Raw genomic sequence first — 18,634 nt, 5'->3', positions numbered from 1 at the left:
ATCGAATAAACCTTTAGTCAAATAAAATAAATTTCAGATCTAGATAATGATTCAATAACTAGTTACGAGCCGTCAAAGTTCAACAAAAGTACAAACCACGATAAAAAATTCAAGTTCGAATTGGATTTAAAAAAAAAACTAATGGTGATAATGGATTGCCAATGATCTTAAAAATATCTCTACCTTCTCTTCTTTCCAATGATATATCACACGTAGTAATTAGATATTGAAATTGATTAAAAATTCAAAGTTTATGGAAGAAAATGGAGTAATAATACGAAAATTATCCATATATTATAATAAGCAATCTGTCAATATCGATGTATTATAATAAGCAATCTGTTTTAGAATTATACATTTTTATTTAAAATTCAATGAAAATATTACCTTTTTCAACATTCCGTTTAATATTATTCGTCTGTATATCTCATTCGTCTGTGTATCTCATTCGTCTGTCAGATAATCGATGCCATTTCTGTGATCGTAGCGGTGCGTTGGGGCAACGGCGGCATCGGCATCTTTAAATCGATTACGATTTCCCGTCACTAAATGTTGGCTGTGACGTCACAGTAGGTATTAAAAAGTCGGCACGCTTGGTTTTAATACAGATCGTGTTACTTGCGTTATCTATGTATATCTATATCTGTGCTGTCTATCTATATTATAGCGACACTCGTGTGTTTATTTGGAACCGAAGCTGCGCAAATCAATAACATCTTTCATTGCGCTGGTCGAACAGCTACAGTGGCGCCGCGTGCTAAAAATATATCATACAAAGTAATAGGAACTAGAAAACTCGACAAAAACTATCGATATTTTGGCAACACTAGTGTGCTTATTTGTTACTGAAGCTGCGCAAATCAATAATCTTTCACTGCGCTGGTCGACCTTAGCGACAGTGGCGAGGTGTGCTAAAAATACATCATTCAAATAAATAGGACAAAAACTATCGATATTTTGGCAACACTAGTGTGCTTATTTGGAACTGAAGCTGCGCAAATCAATAATCTTTCATTGCGCTGGCCGGCCATATCGACAGTGGCGCCGCGTGCTAAAAATACATCATACAAATAAATAGGAACTAAAACTCTCAGGCTGGGTTGCACCATCTTACTTTAACAAAAACAAACATCAAAAATCTCTCAAACTCCATATAGACTTAGAGCTAGTGAACGCCAGACCTTAGTCATTTTATAAAAGCTGAAATTTTTTTTAGGATAGATGCCAAAACCACGATGACCTAAAGTTTATGATTCACCAACATTCTAACCTATATTGGGAGCATACGCTGACCAACTTTCAGCTTTTATAAAATGACGTAGGTCTGGCGTTCACTAGTTCTTAGTCTAATACAGAAACGCCGGTTATCGTTATAGTTACCGTTAAAGTTAGGTGGTGCAACTCAGCCTTAGTAATGAAGCAATGTTTATCCTTATCTTTGAACGTACTTGTATTCCTGATCGATTTTGATTCGGGTTCAATGACAGTTTAACTTTCCCCCGGGACAAACTTGGCCTTCACTGGTTGGGTTGTTGGCGGTCAAGCTGTAGATCCTGGCTACACAGGAGTTGTAGCGGTGGGAACGAGAGGTGGGAACAGTCCCGTCCTGCTTTTTATGATATTTTAGCCACGTTATTGTAATATGACAAATATTGTTTTCAGAGTCCATACAAAAGTTTAAGCTGTTGAGAAAATCAGCGCACATAGTCCTAGTGGCTTCACTCGAGAAAGCTATATGGAATTGGATGGACACTTACCCACAGGTAAAGTTTTTAAGCCTTTATAAAGAACATATTGCCATAATAATTTGAATTTTATTCACTAATCATACGGTCGAACACCGATAAACAATTTGAACATACGCCTTTTAGAGGGTTAATAATCTTTTTTCGGAGCAAGGATTTTCACAATGACCGGTCTTACGCTGCCTGCATTCAGGCGCTTCAAGCGACCTTCAGCGGGTCGTTGGTCTACGCCCTACGGAGTAAGATACTTGCTTGACGTTTTCCAATTCGTAGACCCACTTGAGTTCTCAAGAAGTTGAAGGAAGAAAGGAAATTGGTTGAAGAAGAGTTCCTCACCATCATGAGGTTAGGTCAGTCTTCAACGCTGAAAATCAACCCTTTGGATGTCCTGAGGGGTGGAACAAATATGCAAATATTATCATTTGACTCAACGTCGTGCTTCTACAGTGGAGACTAAGGCCCAGAATAGACGGTGAAAAGCAACTGCAACGAAACTGCAACTGCTAGTTACTTTTGAGCTGCATCTAAGTTTCTGCCATAGCGTCCGTTGAAAGACCACACATGACGCGACCAGTTTGAAACTTTCAGTTTCAGTTTCATTCATCAGAATCATCAGAAAGTTGCAGTTTCGTTGCAGTTGCGTTTCACCATCTGTTCTGGGCCTAAATGACCTGATGATTAGAAGCCTTCTTCCACCAAGTCCAATTATTGTGAATGCCTCCTAGAACTTAACTTTAGTAGAACATGAAGGTTTAAAATCTCATAAACTTTGCTTCAGGAATTCGCTGAAGTCCAGTGCCGGCCTAACGACGAACTCAGCAAATGCTGCGACACACTATTCGACATTTTACAAGACAGTTTCTCGGACAACAAGAAGTCGCGAGTCGCCATGTGGCCTCTGCAAGTCATGCTGCTTGTGCTTAACCCCGTAAGTCATTTTCATCCCCTATAGTTCCCCCGAAAGGATTCTCACTTCCTTCGTTTCCCCCATTTTCCTCTGTCGGTCAAAGATCCTTCGTTAGTCATTGTCATCCCCCCAGTTCCATCGTTAGTAATTTTCATTCTCCACTGTTCCCCCATAAGTCATTCTCGTCCCCATAGTTCCCCCTAAAGTCGTTCTCATCCCCTATAAGTCATTCTCATCCTTCATAGTACACCCCTTGCTGCCCCTGTAAGTCATTCACATTTCACATAAGTCATTCTCTTTCCATCAGTTCCAATTCCCTTATAAATCATTAACGTCCCCCCGTAGTGCCACCGTATTGTCATTCTCATCGATCACTGCAGGCATCACTTCTCTGGACAAAAATAAGTCTTTAAGACATTTTACATGACAGTTTTTTTCTGCTTAGTCATTTTCATCTCCTATATCACCCCCTAACTCTAAGTCATTTACATTCCCCATAGTTACGTGAGCCATTCTCATCCCCCATAGCACCCCCTAAGTTAGTAAAATCCCCCATCCAACATAGTTCCCCCTTAAGTCATTTTCATCCCCCTAAGTCATTCTCATCCCTCATTCATAAGTCTCTCACCCCCTTTAAGACAGTTTACAAGACAGCTTCTCGGACAACAAGAAGTCACGGGTTGCCATGTGGCCGCTGCAGGTCATGGTGCTCGTTCTTAACCCCGTAAGTAATCATCCCCTATATCACCCCCTAAGTCATGTACATCCCCCATAGTTACGTAAGCCATTCTCATCCCCTATAGCTCCCCCTGAATCAGTAACATCCCCCATAGTTCCCCTGTTTGGTGAAGCGATGGGCTTACCAGAGGGTGAGGAGGAGGAGAGGTCCCAGGAAGCTAATTTGCTGTATTTCGTGAACTTTCACAGCTGGTTTTTCAGACTTTTGATGTTTTGACGCAAGAGCAGCGTCCGCGCGCGTTCGTTCGGGTTTTAGATGTGCGGGGAAGGGGGGAGGGTGAAAAATGACAGGAGCAGGATACGGAAGTGTTGTCCAACGCTTCTAGAACGTTCCTGTCGCCGCAATCTTGTCTATGATGTCACAGATTATAATTCTATCGCTACCATTCCCCGTAAGTCATTTCCATCCCCCATAAGTGTATTCTCATCCCCTATAAGTCGTTCTCATCCCCCGTAAGTAACTTTCATCCCCCATGAGCTACTGTCATCTCCCATAAGTCATTCTCATTGAATAACCGGGCCTTAGGGACGGTGTGGACTTCGCTCAGCTAGCCTGTGTCATTATAATTTTCTTTGCAGAAAGTTCTAGAAGAAATAGTGAACGCCGACAGCGGAGCGCCCTGCAGCCCGCGGCATACGAAGAAGAAGCTCTTTATAGACTCTGTTAAGAGAGGACTCAGTAAGTATAGCTGTTTATTTTCACAATTATATTTTTCGTTCCTTTCTTAAGTGTCTATGAACCATGCCTTAAAAATTCAAACTGGGGGTAGTTTATATTCTTCATCAACTCAACCTGGTTCAGAATACCCCTTCTCTCTGGATCTGACAACTACCCTCCTCCTCAGGGTTCGATATTATCAAGATAATTACGCTTAATTATCAACAGTGTAAGATACATTAATTTGTCATATTGTTTCATAACAAGTTCTGATGTTACATTGAGAATGTTGCTTTCTGTTTTTGGTTACTGATTGTTGTCAAGTTATCCATCGCTAGTCGCATAAAGCGTTGTGGAAAATAGATAAATATTTTGACGCTAGTTAACGAGTGATCGTTATGGAGCTAAATAGATAGGTTTTAGAACTATCTATGTTAAATAACGTCCACCACAGTCCACACGAGTTTGAAAACTTCGAATACAGCTCACGTTTACGAGCGCATTTTTTTGTTATTATCAATTGATAATTATCATTGATAATTATCATTGATAATTATCCTTTCGAACCCTGCTCCTCCTGGATCAAATTGCTCACCTCTCCTCTCTAAACCAGACTAACCCCCTCCCTCCTTGTTCAGACTACCCCATCTACCCCTGAATCAGGCTAAGAGGCTGTCTTTTCCGAACACTTTAATCCTAGCCTTTAAAGGCGGGAGTGAATAGGCACTTACAGGGCAGATACAGATATGTACCATCCTAGACGGCATCTCACTTAACACCAGATGCGATTGCGGTCAAATACCTGCCTTGTAAAATAAAAAAGAGGCTGACAAAAGTGACTGACGCCCGTATTCACAAACATTACTATGAGGTTTCACAGTGCGCGTGGATGCACAGGGTGACACACGAACCAATCACAAAGCTCTATTCAACTCTGTGCGTTCGATTTGCTGCTTCATTTAAGCAGGCATCGTTTGTGAATACGGCTATGAGTTTCTTCGTCACTTCTCAGCACCAGCCCAAATAAAAAAAATAAAAAAACATTTCATTTTCATTTTTTAATTTTCATATGTTCCCCCGAAGTGCTGGTAGGGCAAGCTATATTTGAAACGTATTTAAGTGCCTTACAAAGGACCTAAAAGGATATACTGATAAATATTTTATTTTCCAGGTCCCCAAAACAATTCGAAGCAAATGACGGAAGCTGCGGTGGTGACGTGCGTGAAGCTATGCAAGGCGTCCACGTATCTCAACATCGCTGACTCCGGCAACGTCACGTTCGTGCTCGTCAAGTCCGTCATCAACGACCTCAAGGTAACGTCTGACATCTGTATACAAGGTGTGACAAGTCACCCAGGTACTCACATAAAGTTAATATACCTAGCAGAATAGAGCAACAAATGACTGAGCGAGCGAGATGTCACTCAAGGTAACGTCTGACATCTGTATACAAGGTGTGACAAGTCACCCAGGTACTCACATAAAGTTAATATACCTAGCAGAATAGAGCAACAAATGACTGAGCGAGCGAGATGTCACTCAAGGTAACGTCTGACATCTGTATACAAGGTGTGACAAGTCACCCAGGTACTCACATAAAGTTAATATACCTAGCAGAATAGAGCAACAAATGACTGAGCGAGCGAGATGTCACTCAAGGTAACGTCTGACATCTGTATACAAGGTGTGACAAGTCACCCAGGTACTCACATAAAGTTAATATACCTAGCAGAATAGAGCAACAAATGACTGAGCGAGCGAGATGTCACTCAAGGTAACGTCTGACATCTGTATACAAGGTGTGACAAGTCGCACAGGTCCTCACATAAAGTTAATGTACCTAGAGGAATAGAGCAACAAATGACTGAGCGAGCGAGATGTCACTCAAGGTAACGTCTGACATCTGTATACAAGGTGTGACAAGTCGCACAGGTCCTCACATAAAGTTAATGTACCTAGAGGAATAGAGCAACAAATGACTGAGCGAGCGAGATGTCACTCAAGGTAACGTCTGACATCTGTATACAAGGTGTGACAAGTCGCACAGGTCCTCACATAAAGTTAATGTACCTAGAGGAATAGAGCAACAAATGACTGAGCGAGCGAGATGTCACTCAAGGTAACGTCTGACATCTGTATACAAGGTGTGACAAGTCGCACAGGTCCTCACATAAAGTTAATGTACCTAGAGGAATAGAGCAACAAAGGACTGAGCGAGCGAGATGTCACTCAAGGTAACGTCTGACATCTGTATACAAGGTGTGACAAATGAAAAAATGATATAAAATTCTAAGATATAATTCCGAAAGAATGGCTTACGTAAAAGAAGTATTTTATTTCGTGAACTAGAGTCGGCGAATATCTTCGAACGATCGCGAGAAATATTCGTTTCGTGAGCGAATATTTAGTAACCCTAAACTAATCGTATACTGTTTGTTACTTAGAACTAAATGAATGATATTTCTTTCCAGTCGCTCCTCTTCAATCCTTCAAAATCTTACATCCGGGGCAACCTGATATCCGGCTACTCGGAATTGGACCTTATGACCGACTGCTTCGTGTCACTTTTCCGCATTATGCCGCACAATAATGACGCACTCAAAGTGTGTCTCAATTTGAACACACATTTGTCTTACCACTACGTCATCGTCAATTCGCTGCTTCGGTAAGTAGTATTTAAACTTGGTTGTGTAATGTGCTGTGTGTTCTGTATTATAATATTATATCTTCAACTTTGGTTGAGCTACCTATACCAGGCCTGTACGTAGTACTTATTATTATTCTGTGCCTATACTGACTTAAAGGCGGCAGTTCGCGTCGCGACAGAGACAAGCGATCGAGATGAGAGGTCTCAGTTTCTGTCGCGGTGCGAACCGCCATGTTTGCTTGCCACTAAACGGGTCAGTTTAATATCGAGACGTAAAAAAACATCTAGTATGTTTGTATAAAGCGATCGAAGCTGCGGGCAAAAGCTAGTATAGATCGTTTCATCCACGAAGACAGGCCCCACCATCCTTTCGCTTATGTTTGAGTGTTATCAGTACCCGCTAAATTAATTATCCATGATTGCACACGCACACTACAATAATGACTCCCCACACCCCTCGCTTCCCCCGACCAAAAAAAGGTGGGGCGCGTCTTCGTAGACGAAACGATCTATAGCAGGGATGGCCAACTGGTCGATCGCGACTATTGGTCCAGTCGATCGTTGCAAGGCAAAAAATACTACATGATTGTGTACTAAACTATGCTGTTTCATTTAAGATTTCATTCATTGTATGTAAGTGGTAGATTACCCAAGGTTTCGTTCTAAACAGTAGATCTTATATCTAATCAAGTTGGCCACCCCTGATCTATAGCATACATTTTCGTTGCAAAATAGCCCCTATTATAACCACGTAAGATGCAACATACTTATTGTATATTATCAATATCTTCCAGGATTATCAAGCAGCCCAGGCTGCCTTGGTGGCCTCAGATCGAGCTGCTATACCCTCGCGCGGCAGAACTGAGGGCTATGTTTACTGACACGTTGAATAAGGCTACACAGGTGAGGATATACGCCTTTATTAGTATTACTTTTAATCATAACGGGGAAGTGTCTCACACGATGGACAGATGACCTTACAACGCCTGGTTCAGACGCTCGATAACCGCGTAGTTTTTCGGTGGTTCTCAGTAACGGTGGTGACTGAGTTTGTTCCGGCGTTTCTTCTCAGCACTTGCCATATGTTTGTCTCGAAGCGCTGGTAGGGCCCAAAAGATAAGGAGACATGTATCTACAGTGCCCCATAAGGGCTACCTTTTATTTTTTATTTTTTACTACATTTTGACGTTCATAAGTGCCACTTGTGGTCTAAACTGAATAAATATTTTTGATTTTGATTTTAACGAGGCACTGCGGCAGTAACCGTGCGGTTAAGATTTGATACAAATGTAGATCTGCCCAGCAAACGTGCGATTATCGGGATGTCTGAAGTAGGCCTAAAGGTTGCAGGAAAGCGCTGGATGTAGCCCGTTACTAACCGGCCAATTTGGAAGTAATTGGGGGGAGGCCTATTAAGCAATGGACGTCCTGTGGCTGAAATGATGATGATGACAACAGGCAAGCTCTCGACCTGCATCTCAGATGACGGAAAGTGATGATTAGTGATCCCACCGCCGGCGAGTAAATGACTAACTATCGGCTATTTTCTCGTTAAAAAAACGTACGAAAGATATCCATTCCGTGTGAACAAAAGAGATGCATGTACAAATAGTTAATCGCTGACTGTTCTCACTGCCGACGACTCGTTTTACTAGTTTTGTCGCTGAGCGACGAGCTTTCATAAATAAACTCGCTCAGCGATACTCGTTCAGCGATGCTCGCTTGCTTGATCATTTCTTTTGAGCAGGTTTGCACAGGACAGCGACTGTGAGCGAGTGGCGCGAGTAATCGCTCGTCGCACTCGCACACTCGCTTATAGCCTGACGATAAAACTATCGAAACTACACACTCGCTTCCCGCTGATCGCCAACTCGTTTATAGTTTCAGTTCTACTCGTTTCTCGTTCATCGTCGGCGGTCGGACCACTCCCTAAGGTGACAGATTTTTTTACATTTTCCGTACATCTTTATGGAGGTCTAATTTAGGCGGCTCTCTTGCTACCGCGAAACGCTAGTGCCGTATCTTCCCTTTTTAACCGACTTCAAAAAAGGAGGAGGTTATATGTTCCACTGTATGTATGTTTTTTTTTTTCTATGTATGTTCACCGATTACTCCGTCAATTGTGGACCGATTTTGAAAATTCTTTTTTTGTTCGATAGGGTACACTTCTGAGGTGGTCCCATTGTCACCAAGTCAGGATCTGATGATGGGATCCTAGGGAAATCGAGGGCAACCCTCAAATTTTTGTTTTAATCTAAAGCTATATCAATTTATTTACTTGTCTCCAGGGCTACATAGTCCACACTCCGCTTCGCATGATATCGCTCTCGCTCAAGTCCAAGGAGGTGCAGTCCAAGTTCAACCGCTCGGAGGAGATGCCTGCCTACAGGAACCTTCTGCTCAGCATGGTGCGGCTCATACACGCCGACCCTATGCTGATGCTGAGCGTAAGTAGATAGGGAATACACTGGTGCCATAAATACACTATAATCACAACGAAGTACCACCACAATCACTCCTACATTCTAAAACCACAATCACTCTAAAACCAGAACCAAAACCACTGGAAAAACTCAACAAAGATCACTCTAAAAACACAACACAGATCACTCTAAAAACACAACCAAGATCACTTTTAAAAACAACCAAGATCACTCTAAAAACCCTGCCAAGATCACTCTAAAACACACCAAAATCACTAAAATCCCAACCACGGTCACTCTAAAAACCCAACCAAAATCACTCTAAAATACGACCAAAATCACTCTAAAACACAACCAAAATCACTAAAACACAACCAAGATCATTGAGGTGTATCAAGGAAACACGGGTTTAGCGTTAGACAGTATATTGACAACTGGGCGGTCGTGCCGCGATCGGGCGGCGCGTCGCCTGCGCATACATAGATATAAGTACATACGTAGGTATAGATCCACCGCTATAGACTATAGACATTACAATCACTATGCTGATTCTGAGCGTGAGTAGATGTACCGCAAGTAGACCGCAACTATACCGCAACCACAAGCATCTATACAACCACAAGGGCACCATCATCCGCTCGGAGGAGATGCCTGCCTACAGGAACCTTCTGCTCAGCATGGTGCGGCTCATACACGCCGACCCTATGCTGATGCTGAGCGTAAGTAGACAGGGGATAAACTCGTACCATAAATATGCTATAACTATAATGAAATACCACCATAATCACACTCATACCACAGCCACTCTAAAACCAGAACCAAAATCACTCCATAAACTCATTACAAAAATGGACAAAATAACTCCAAAATAACAACCAATATCACTCTAAAATCACAACCAAAATCACTCCAAAATCACAACCAAAATCACTCTATAAACTCGCTACAAACACAATCAAAATCACTCTAAAACACAACCAAAATCACTCTAAAACACAACCAAAATCACTCTAAAACATAACCAAAATCACTCTAAAACACAACCAAGATCACTATGCTGATTCTGAGCGTGAGTAGATGTACCGCAACTAGACGGCAACTATACCGCAACCACAAGCATCTATACAACCACAAGTGCACCATCAACCGCTCGGAGGAGATGCCTGCCTACAGGAACCTTCTGCTCAGCATGGTGCGGCTCATACACGCCGACCCTATGCTGATGCTGAGCGTAAGTAGACAGGGGATACATTTGTACACCATAATTACACCATGACCAGTCTATACCCACACCAAATTGACAATCATAACTATACCACAACACAAGCACAACCACAACTCTACTCCGCTACCAAAATTAGGACCACACTGCAACTACATCCAAAATCACTCCACAATCGTACTATAAACATAACCAAAGTCACTCTAAAACAACCAAGATCACTCTAAAAACACAACCAAGATCACTCTAAAAATACAACCAAGGTCACTCTAAAAACTCAACCAAGATCACTCTAAAATCCCAACTAAAGTCACTTTAAAAACACAACCAAGATCACTCTAAAAACACAACCAAGGTCACTCTAAAAACTCAACCAAGATCACTGTAAAATCACAACCAAGATCACTCTACACATTTAGACATGCAACGCGTTTTCCATGATAATGTAGCGCTCTAGAAATTCTATGAAAACTAGCATTGGCACCACAATGCAGCGCTTCCTCACGCCTCTAATTTGAAGGTGCCCTTACACATAATTTTGCTCCACAGAACCCAGGCCGCTCCGGCATCGAGATCCAATCGTCCACTACCGAACTGATCAACGGGCTCGTATCGTTGGTCCACCAAGCGGGCATGGGCGAGATATCGCAGGAGGCGATGGACGCGCTGCTGGCGCTGCATCGACCCGACCGCGTGCACATGTGGCACCCGGACGCGCCCGAGAACACCTTCTGGGACATCAGGTGAGGACGTGGAGCGACGGGGCGCGGTATGAAGCGACGGGGCGCGGTATGAAGCGACGGGGCGCGGTATGAAGCGACGGGGCGCGGTATGAAGCGACGGGGCGCGGTATGAAGCGACGGGGCGCGGTATGAAGCGACGGGGCGCGGTATGAAGCGACGGGGCGCGGTATGAAGCGACGGGGCGCGGTATGAAGCGACGGGGCGCGGTATGAAGCGACGGGGCGCGGTATGAAGCGACGGGGCGCGGTATGAAGCGACGGGGCGCGGTATGAAGCGACGGGGCGCGGTATGGAGCGACGGGGCGCGGTATGGAGCGACGGGGCGCGGTATGAAGCGACGGGGCGCGGTATGAAGCGACGGGGCGCGGTATGAAGCGACGGGGCGCGGTATGAAGCGACGGGGCGCGGTATGAAGCGACGGGGCGCGGTATGGAGCGACGGGGCGCGGTATGGAGCGACGGGGCGCGGTATGGAGCGACGGGGCGCGGTATGGAGCGACGGGGCGCGGTATGGAGCGACGGGGCGCGGTATGGAGCGACGGGGCGCGGTATGAAGCGACGGGGCGCGGTATGAAGCGACGGGGCGCGGTATGAAGCGACGGGGCGCGGTATTAAGCGACGGGGCGCGGTATTAAGCGACGGGGCGCGGTATGAAGCGACGGGGCGCGGTATGAAGCGACGGGGCGCGGTATGAAGCGACGGGGCGCGGTATGGAGCGACGGGGCGCGGTATGGAGCGACGGGGCGCGGTATGAAGCGACGGGGCGCGGTATGAAGCGACGGGGCGCGGTATGAAGCGACGGGGCGCGGTATGAAGCGACGGGGCGCGGTATGAAGCGACGGGGCGCGGTATGAAGCGACGGGGCGCGGTATGAAGCGACGGGGCGCGGTATGAAGCGACGGGGCGCGGTATGAAGCGACGGGGCGCGGTATGAAGCGACGGGGCGCGGTATGAAGCGACGGGGCGCGGTATGAAGCGACGGGGCGCGGTATGAAGCGACGGGGCGCGGTATGAAGCGACGGGGCGCGGTATGAAGCGACGGGGCGCGGTATGAAGCGACGGGGCGCGGTATGAAGCGACGGGGCGCGGTATGAAGCGACGGGGCGCGGTATGAAGCGACGGGGCGCGGTATGAAGCGACGGGGCGCGGTATGAAGCGACGGGGCGCGGTATGAAGCGACGGGGCGCGGTATGAAGCGACGGGGCGCGGTATGAAGCGACGGGGCGCGGTATGAAGCGACGGGACGCGATATAAAGTGACGGGACGCGATATAAAGCGACGGGACGCGATATAAAGCGACGGGACGCGACATAAAGCAACGGGACGCGACATAAAGTGACTTGAAGCGACGGGTCGTGACATAAAGTAACTTAAAGCGACTCTCATGAGTGTAACACTCTCTGGTGGTTGACTACCGCCACCTCGCCTCGCCTCGGGCTCGTCTGTCCACCAAGCGGGCATGGGCGAGATATCGCAGGAGGCGATGGACGCGCTGCTGGCGCTGCATCGACCCGACCGCGTGCACATGTGGCACCCGGACGCGCCCGAGAACACCTTCTGGGACATCAGGTGAGGACGTGGAGCGACGGGGCGCGGTATGAAGCGACGGGGCGCGGTATGAAGCGACGGGGCGCGGTATGAAGCGACGGGGCGCGGTATGAAGCGACGGGGCGCGGTATGAAGCGACGGGGCGCGGTATGAAGCGACGGGGCGCGGTATGAAGCGACGGGGCGCGGTATGAAGCGACGGGGCGCGGTATGAAGCGACGGGGCGCGGTATGAAGCGACGGGGCGCGGTATGAAGCGACGGGGCGCGGTATGAAGCGACGGGGCGCGGTATGAAGCGACGGGGCGCGGTATGAAGCGACGGGGCGCGGTATGAAGCGACGGGGCGCGGTATGAAGCGACGGGACGCGACATAAAGCAACGGGACGCGGTATAAAGCGACGGGATGCGCCATAAAGTAACGGGACGCGACATGAAGCGACAGGACGCGTTATAAAGCGACTAGAAGGGACACGACGTGACATAAAGCGATGGGACGTGTTTTAAAGCAACGGGACGCGATATAAAGTGACATGAAGCGGCATAAAGCGACATGACATAAAATATTACATAAAAATATTTTTATTTACCAGAACGTGACAATATTGCAATACAGAAATATATTTTTGGTGTTAGTAGCTTAGGCTTACTATTATTACTGCGATAATTTGCGACAAAGCTTCCTCTCTCACCCCCAGCTCGCAAGTCCTCTACAACATCAGTCAGAAGCTGATCCAGCGTCAGATCGGCAACTACCGCGAGGTTCTGCGCTGGTTGCGCGACATTCTGACTTGTCGCAACGACTTCCTTGCTAAACACAAGGACTACGCCAACCAGGGATCACAGCTGCCTATATGCAAACAGGCGCATATAAAACTGGAGGTTAGTGAATGAAAGTTTACAGACTCTTAATTCGTTTTTCGTTCATTCATTCGCTCACCCTTTCAATCATTCAACATTTGTTTACACAAATGTGTCATTCGTTCACTCATTTTTCATTCATTAATCAATTCACGCATCCACCCTTCATTCATCCTTCATCGCTTCTTCATTCCTTTACCCACCAATTACTCGCACATCATACACTGTTCATTCATTCAAAATTTATTCATCATTCATTCGTAACTCATTTACAATTCTTTCATCGTTCATCATTCATTCGCTAACCATTCACACATTCACCGTTCATTCATCCACTCATTATCAAGTAAGAATATCTCGATAAACGAATCACAATACTCCCAAAGAACGCGTACATCAATGTAACGCGCAGCTCAACATAAAAACACTCATTCACTCAGTATTTCGTTCATTCACCGACCCCAAAAAACATCCTATGTTTCGAATGTTGCCATCCCTCTCACGCAAAATGAGACGCCAATATCAGCGACAGTGACAAATAGACGTATTGCAAAACTGTTTATTAACCCCAATAGTTTAAAAAAAACAGTAATTACTATGGATTATCTTGATTCCAGGTGGTATTCTTCATGTGCCTATGGTCGATCGATACCGACGTGGTGTTAGTCGGCATGTCGTGCTTCGCCCTACTGTGCCAGGAGGCCGACATCCGCTGCGGATCCGATGAGATCACCACGCAGTGTCTGCTGCCGAACTATGCTGTGTTTCAGGAGATAGCACATACCTCCACCGTGCTTACTACAGGTTAGAATAAAATATGCTTAACATTTTAATTAGTAGGTCACTTAGTATCTACAGATCAGTAGATCCTTGCTACTCTGAAGTTGCGGTGGAAATGAGAGGCCATTTATTCCCCACTGCAGGAGTATAACACATTCAAATTTACTAGAGGCAAATGCAGGATTTGGTCTGACAAGGTCACCACGCAGTGCCTGCTGCCGAACTATGCTGTGTTTCAGGAGATAGCGCATACCTCCACTGTTCTTACCACAGGTATGTTATTATGCCTCGTTCTTGCTATAGTGACTTTAGTATCCACTGCAGGAACACGACTACACGACCCTTTCAAATTGGGTGCTTGACGACACAGTCAATTGACTTGAGTTGTCAAAGATGATATCACCACACAGTGTCTGCTGCCGAACTACGCTGTGTTTCAGAAGATTGCGCATACCTCCACCGTGCTTACCACCGGTAAGTTATTGTAGTGTCTTTCGTCTTCACTGTAGGAACACAACCCTCAAATTGGGTGCTTGACGCCACTGTTAACTGACATGAGTTGTCAAAATTTTAATGTCAGCAAGTCGAGGGTTTGGTGCGGATCTGATGAGATCACCACGCAGTTTTTTGTGCTTACTACAGGTCAGTTGTAGTTTTATTATCATCATCATTTCAGCTACATACAGGACGTTTTAAAGGTTCTTGAAATTATTTTGTTCTATTATTCTATGTTATTCTGTTATGCTATTGTGAGAAAGTATACGACGAAATCAATATAATGCTTATTCATCGTGTGTCTCCATTATGTGTTTTTAATAAGTTAAGCTTCAACCACACCAACGCGTGCAGATCGCCATCGCCGGTGCGATCATAGGCCAATGACAGGTCGCGCGGACTATCATGGGTCACTAAGCACTAGATGTTTGTATAGAGCGAGGAAAATAGGTTAGCTTGATAAGATTTTGTGTTCAGCCCGCCTAGACAAAGTTACAAATGTGTCAGAAATCGCCCTGTTTTTTTTTTATTTTGATATAGTTACTCGTACTTTAATCCGTGAAGCAATTTTTAAATAAAAACTGTCACGAATGTAACTTTTTCTAGATCCACTATACATTTGTAAATAAGTTCTTGGCTTATCACTGGATACTTGTAGCCATTGTACAAGCGTATGTATGTATCATGAAGCGCGTCAGTTGCTCTGCGAGACTGAGTCACAGCCACTGTGCGAGCGAGAAGACACTAACCTATCTGCTTCTTGCTTCGTTCTTCGTGCTTCGCTTAGCTGCGGTGCGCGCAGAAGTGGTCGGAGCCGCAGCGGAAGTGTGCTTCTCTGCCGCGGCTCCGACCATTTCGTCGCGTACCGCTGTAACCACCATGCTGCTTGAACAGTTGAGAAGACCAGATAATGTCCTGACATGAAGGACGCGCAGCGAAAGTTGATGCGATCAAAACAAGCAAAGTTCTGTATCTTTATTTAATGACACTAGTTTTGGTCGTCTACAGCTTCGGGCTACAAAAGCTAGGTCTGTGTCTTTATTTAATCGTAACTTTCCGCCCGCGGCTTCGTCCGCGTGAATATTTTCGGTTTTTTATATAAGGTGTTATTTTTTGTACTGATCATACTTTACCAACGCATCTAATAAAATCATACAAATACAACCCAAGTGTTTTTAAAAAAAAAATCAGGCTAGTTTTTGTTTTTACTTTTCCTAACAAAAAAAAGATATTATTTTTACAACCATCCTGTCTTCACTCACTGCCTCTCTCTCTTTCTTTACTCATTTCATTCATACGAGTACGAACAATGGCCGCGCGCATTCATTCAACGTTCACACACATAAAGGTTAGATTACACTAAACCTACGTTACCAAAAATTATCACTCGTGAGTATGTACGATGTTACGTCATGTTAATAGGTACTACGCGCTGGGAGAAACAAAATCTAGCTACATAAGTAGGTAAATAAGTGTATTTTCATTAGTGTAATAGCGGGGGACTTTTCCAACGAACCGAGGCGAATCATCCGCGTTAAACTAGAAATTTAAAAAAGGATAGAAATTGGAATTCAATATCTACGGTTTCGTAATGCCTACGCAATTTGTTTAGAGACGTAATAAAAAATTGATAGGTACATACCTATTACTACTTCGCTTCGCTTCAGTGGAAATGCACCCTAATATTGAATATGAACAGGTGTTGTAAATAAAACTCACTGATCAATTTTCCTGGTTTTAATTCCTAAATTATGATTTGCCATCACACTTTAGATTCATTGATTTCACTTATTCACACATTTACCTATTTTGAATGTTGTTATTTAAAGTTCCTAGGTTATTATTACACTAATCACAATACATTTTGAACGTCAAGCCTTTGTTGAATGTTCACGTAAACACTGTCTTGCACTGTCTAATCTAGCCACGATCGAATTGAGGTAATGCTTTCGGGCTGCACACTTGCTTGCTGTTCACTAGACACCACGTCGGATGTTGTATTCACAATTCGCGCACTAACTTTTTTACGGAAAAAGTCCCTTTCGCGTAAACAAGCACTCATCTGTCCAAATCACACTGTAGGTATGTACCTAGGTAGACTTCCGCAATAACCATCGATAGAACTAGGTCGCGGTCGTGGCCCTCTGGCAACAACTCCTTGATAAGGCATTCCGTATTTTTACGCAAAAGCCGCCGTCTGCGGCGCTCGCATCTGGGTACCGCCAGCACTGTGCCGGTGATTGAAATTGAAATCCAGAACTTCGTCCTCGAAGCGCACGGAATCTCGTCAAGTCAGGATACGGCTGCGCTCCCTGAAGCGCTGCGCGGCTCCAAACAAGCAAGGTATGAAGGTTTTCGACTCGTCAATGTTTCTCGTCGGCCAGTTAGTGTGCCCGAAACATAATTTCACCTGCGTTTTGTTATTGATCAAGCGCGTCATTGTAATAAACCACACATACACTGCAATACGTTTGGGCGCATTGGACGGACTGGGACGATTATTTATGTTGTGGCGCTCCCGCATGCCGATCGGCGGCTCGGCGCGGGCTGTGGGCGCGGAGCGACTGGCAGCGATATCAATATGGCCGACTCACGCGGCGCGGCACGTGGCAGTGGTCGTTGCCCTCGGCCGGCTACTACGATAGTGCGTACAAACGAATACTCACCGCGCTCAAAGGATGATTTATTTTTTATTTTTTTCGAAACATTCTTTGTCGATTTACTCGAAAACTAGCCTGAATTTTTTTTTAAAAACACTTGGGTTGTATTTGTATGATTTTATTAGATGCGTTGGTAAAGTATGATCAGTACAAAAAATAACACCTTATATAACCTATAACACTCAGCAACAATGTGGCTTTCTATCGTTGAAAGAATTTTTAAAATTGTTTAAGTAGATCCTAAGATTACCCCTTACAATTTAACAAATATACAAACACAAACTTTACCTCTTTATAATGTTTGTATAGATATGCTAGGGTGGTGAATTTTCGGAAATCTTTGAATGCAGTTTTCTTTCTTTTCAAAAATAAAGAAATGTTTTTTTTGAGTAAAATTTTCTATCTACATAAAGTTACTTTCCCTTCAGGAGACATTACAAAATTCTCCTTTGTAAATTATGTATAATAATATGTATTTAAGATGCACAGAGATGGCACCACTGTTGAGTACGGAAACTGTAGCTTTTATTAATGTGATTTCATAAAACATTACATTTTGTGTTGTATGCCTGCTTATTTGTTGTCAATGTTTATTGTCTTTTGTATCAAATATAGGTTTTCTATTCTATTTATATAAAATGTATACTTTTAAGATAAAAACATTTGTGTCTTAAATTGAGTTGTAACTTGTACCATAATTCGTAATTCTGCTCCAATAGCCATAACCAATATATATTTCAAAAGGCCTTTAGATGTAGGAAAATATCTGCTATGAGGCCAGTTCTAATTCACGTTTTGAAAGCAGTAATTCCACTAAGTATTATAAGAAAGTATAACACAATCATCCATGTATACGAGTATGTACTATGACTATAATCTTTTAATATAACTAAAAGAAGCATTGAAAAGGAAAGGATTATACCTACGACGAACTACCCCAGCTATTAGCCCTTGATTCTCTTTCATCATCATCATCGTGATCATTTTAGCCATAGCACGTCCAGTTGAACATAGGCCTCCCCTAATGATTTCCACAATGGGCGGTTGGTTGCAGCCTGCATCCAGCGCCTTCCCGCTACCTTTATGAGGTCGTCGGTCCATCTCGTGGGTGGACTTATTGGGTCTTGTGGGTTTATTCGCTTTAGCAACCCATAATAAAATCCTTAAGAAGTAATAAAACCCTAACACCTTTATTAATAAAATTAAGTTACAC

The 18,634-nt window shown here is 44.4% G+C and overlaps 1 protein-coding gene across 1 annotated transcript in view; it reads left to right on the top strand.

The window, feature by feature from the left end:
* The window catches only part of LOC135085613 (neurofibromin-like), a 90,424-nt gene that overhangs the window by 14,841 nt on the left and 56,949 nt on the right, over positions 1-18,634 (top strand). The window contains exons 9-18 of the mRNA XM_063980389.1: positions 1,663-1,763; positions 2,524-2,673; positions 3,970-4,069; positions 5,220-5,362; positions 6,520-6,713; positions 7,490-7,598; positions 8,984-9,142; positions 10,890-11,083; positions 13,324-13,507; positions 14,104-14,290. Of these exons, the coding sequence (XP_063836459.1) occupies positions 1,663-1,763; positions 2,524-2,673; positions 3,970-4,069; positions 5,220-5,362; positions 6,520-6,713; positions 7,490-7,598; positions 8,984-9,142; positions 10,890-11,083; positions 13,324-13,507; positions 14,104-14,290 (1,521 nt within the window). The remainder of the gene's footprint in view (positions 1-1,662; positions 1,764-2,523; positions 2,674-3,969; positions 4,070-5,219; positions 5,363-6,519; positions 6,714-7,489; positions 7,599-8,983; positions 9,143-10,889; positions 11,084-13,323; positions 13,508-14,103; positions 14,291-18,634) is intronic.

The sequence above is a fragment of the Ostrinia nubilalis genome, chromosome 29 (assembly GCF_963855985.1).
Source record: "Ostrinia nubilalis chromosome 29, ilOstNubi1.1, whole genome shotgun sequence".
Classification (NCBI taxonomy): Eukaryota; Metazoa; Arthropoda; class Insecta; order Lepidoptera; family Crambidae; genus Ostrinia; species Ostrinia nubilalis.
This window is presented reverse-complemented; position numbering and strand designations above follow the sequence as displayed.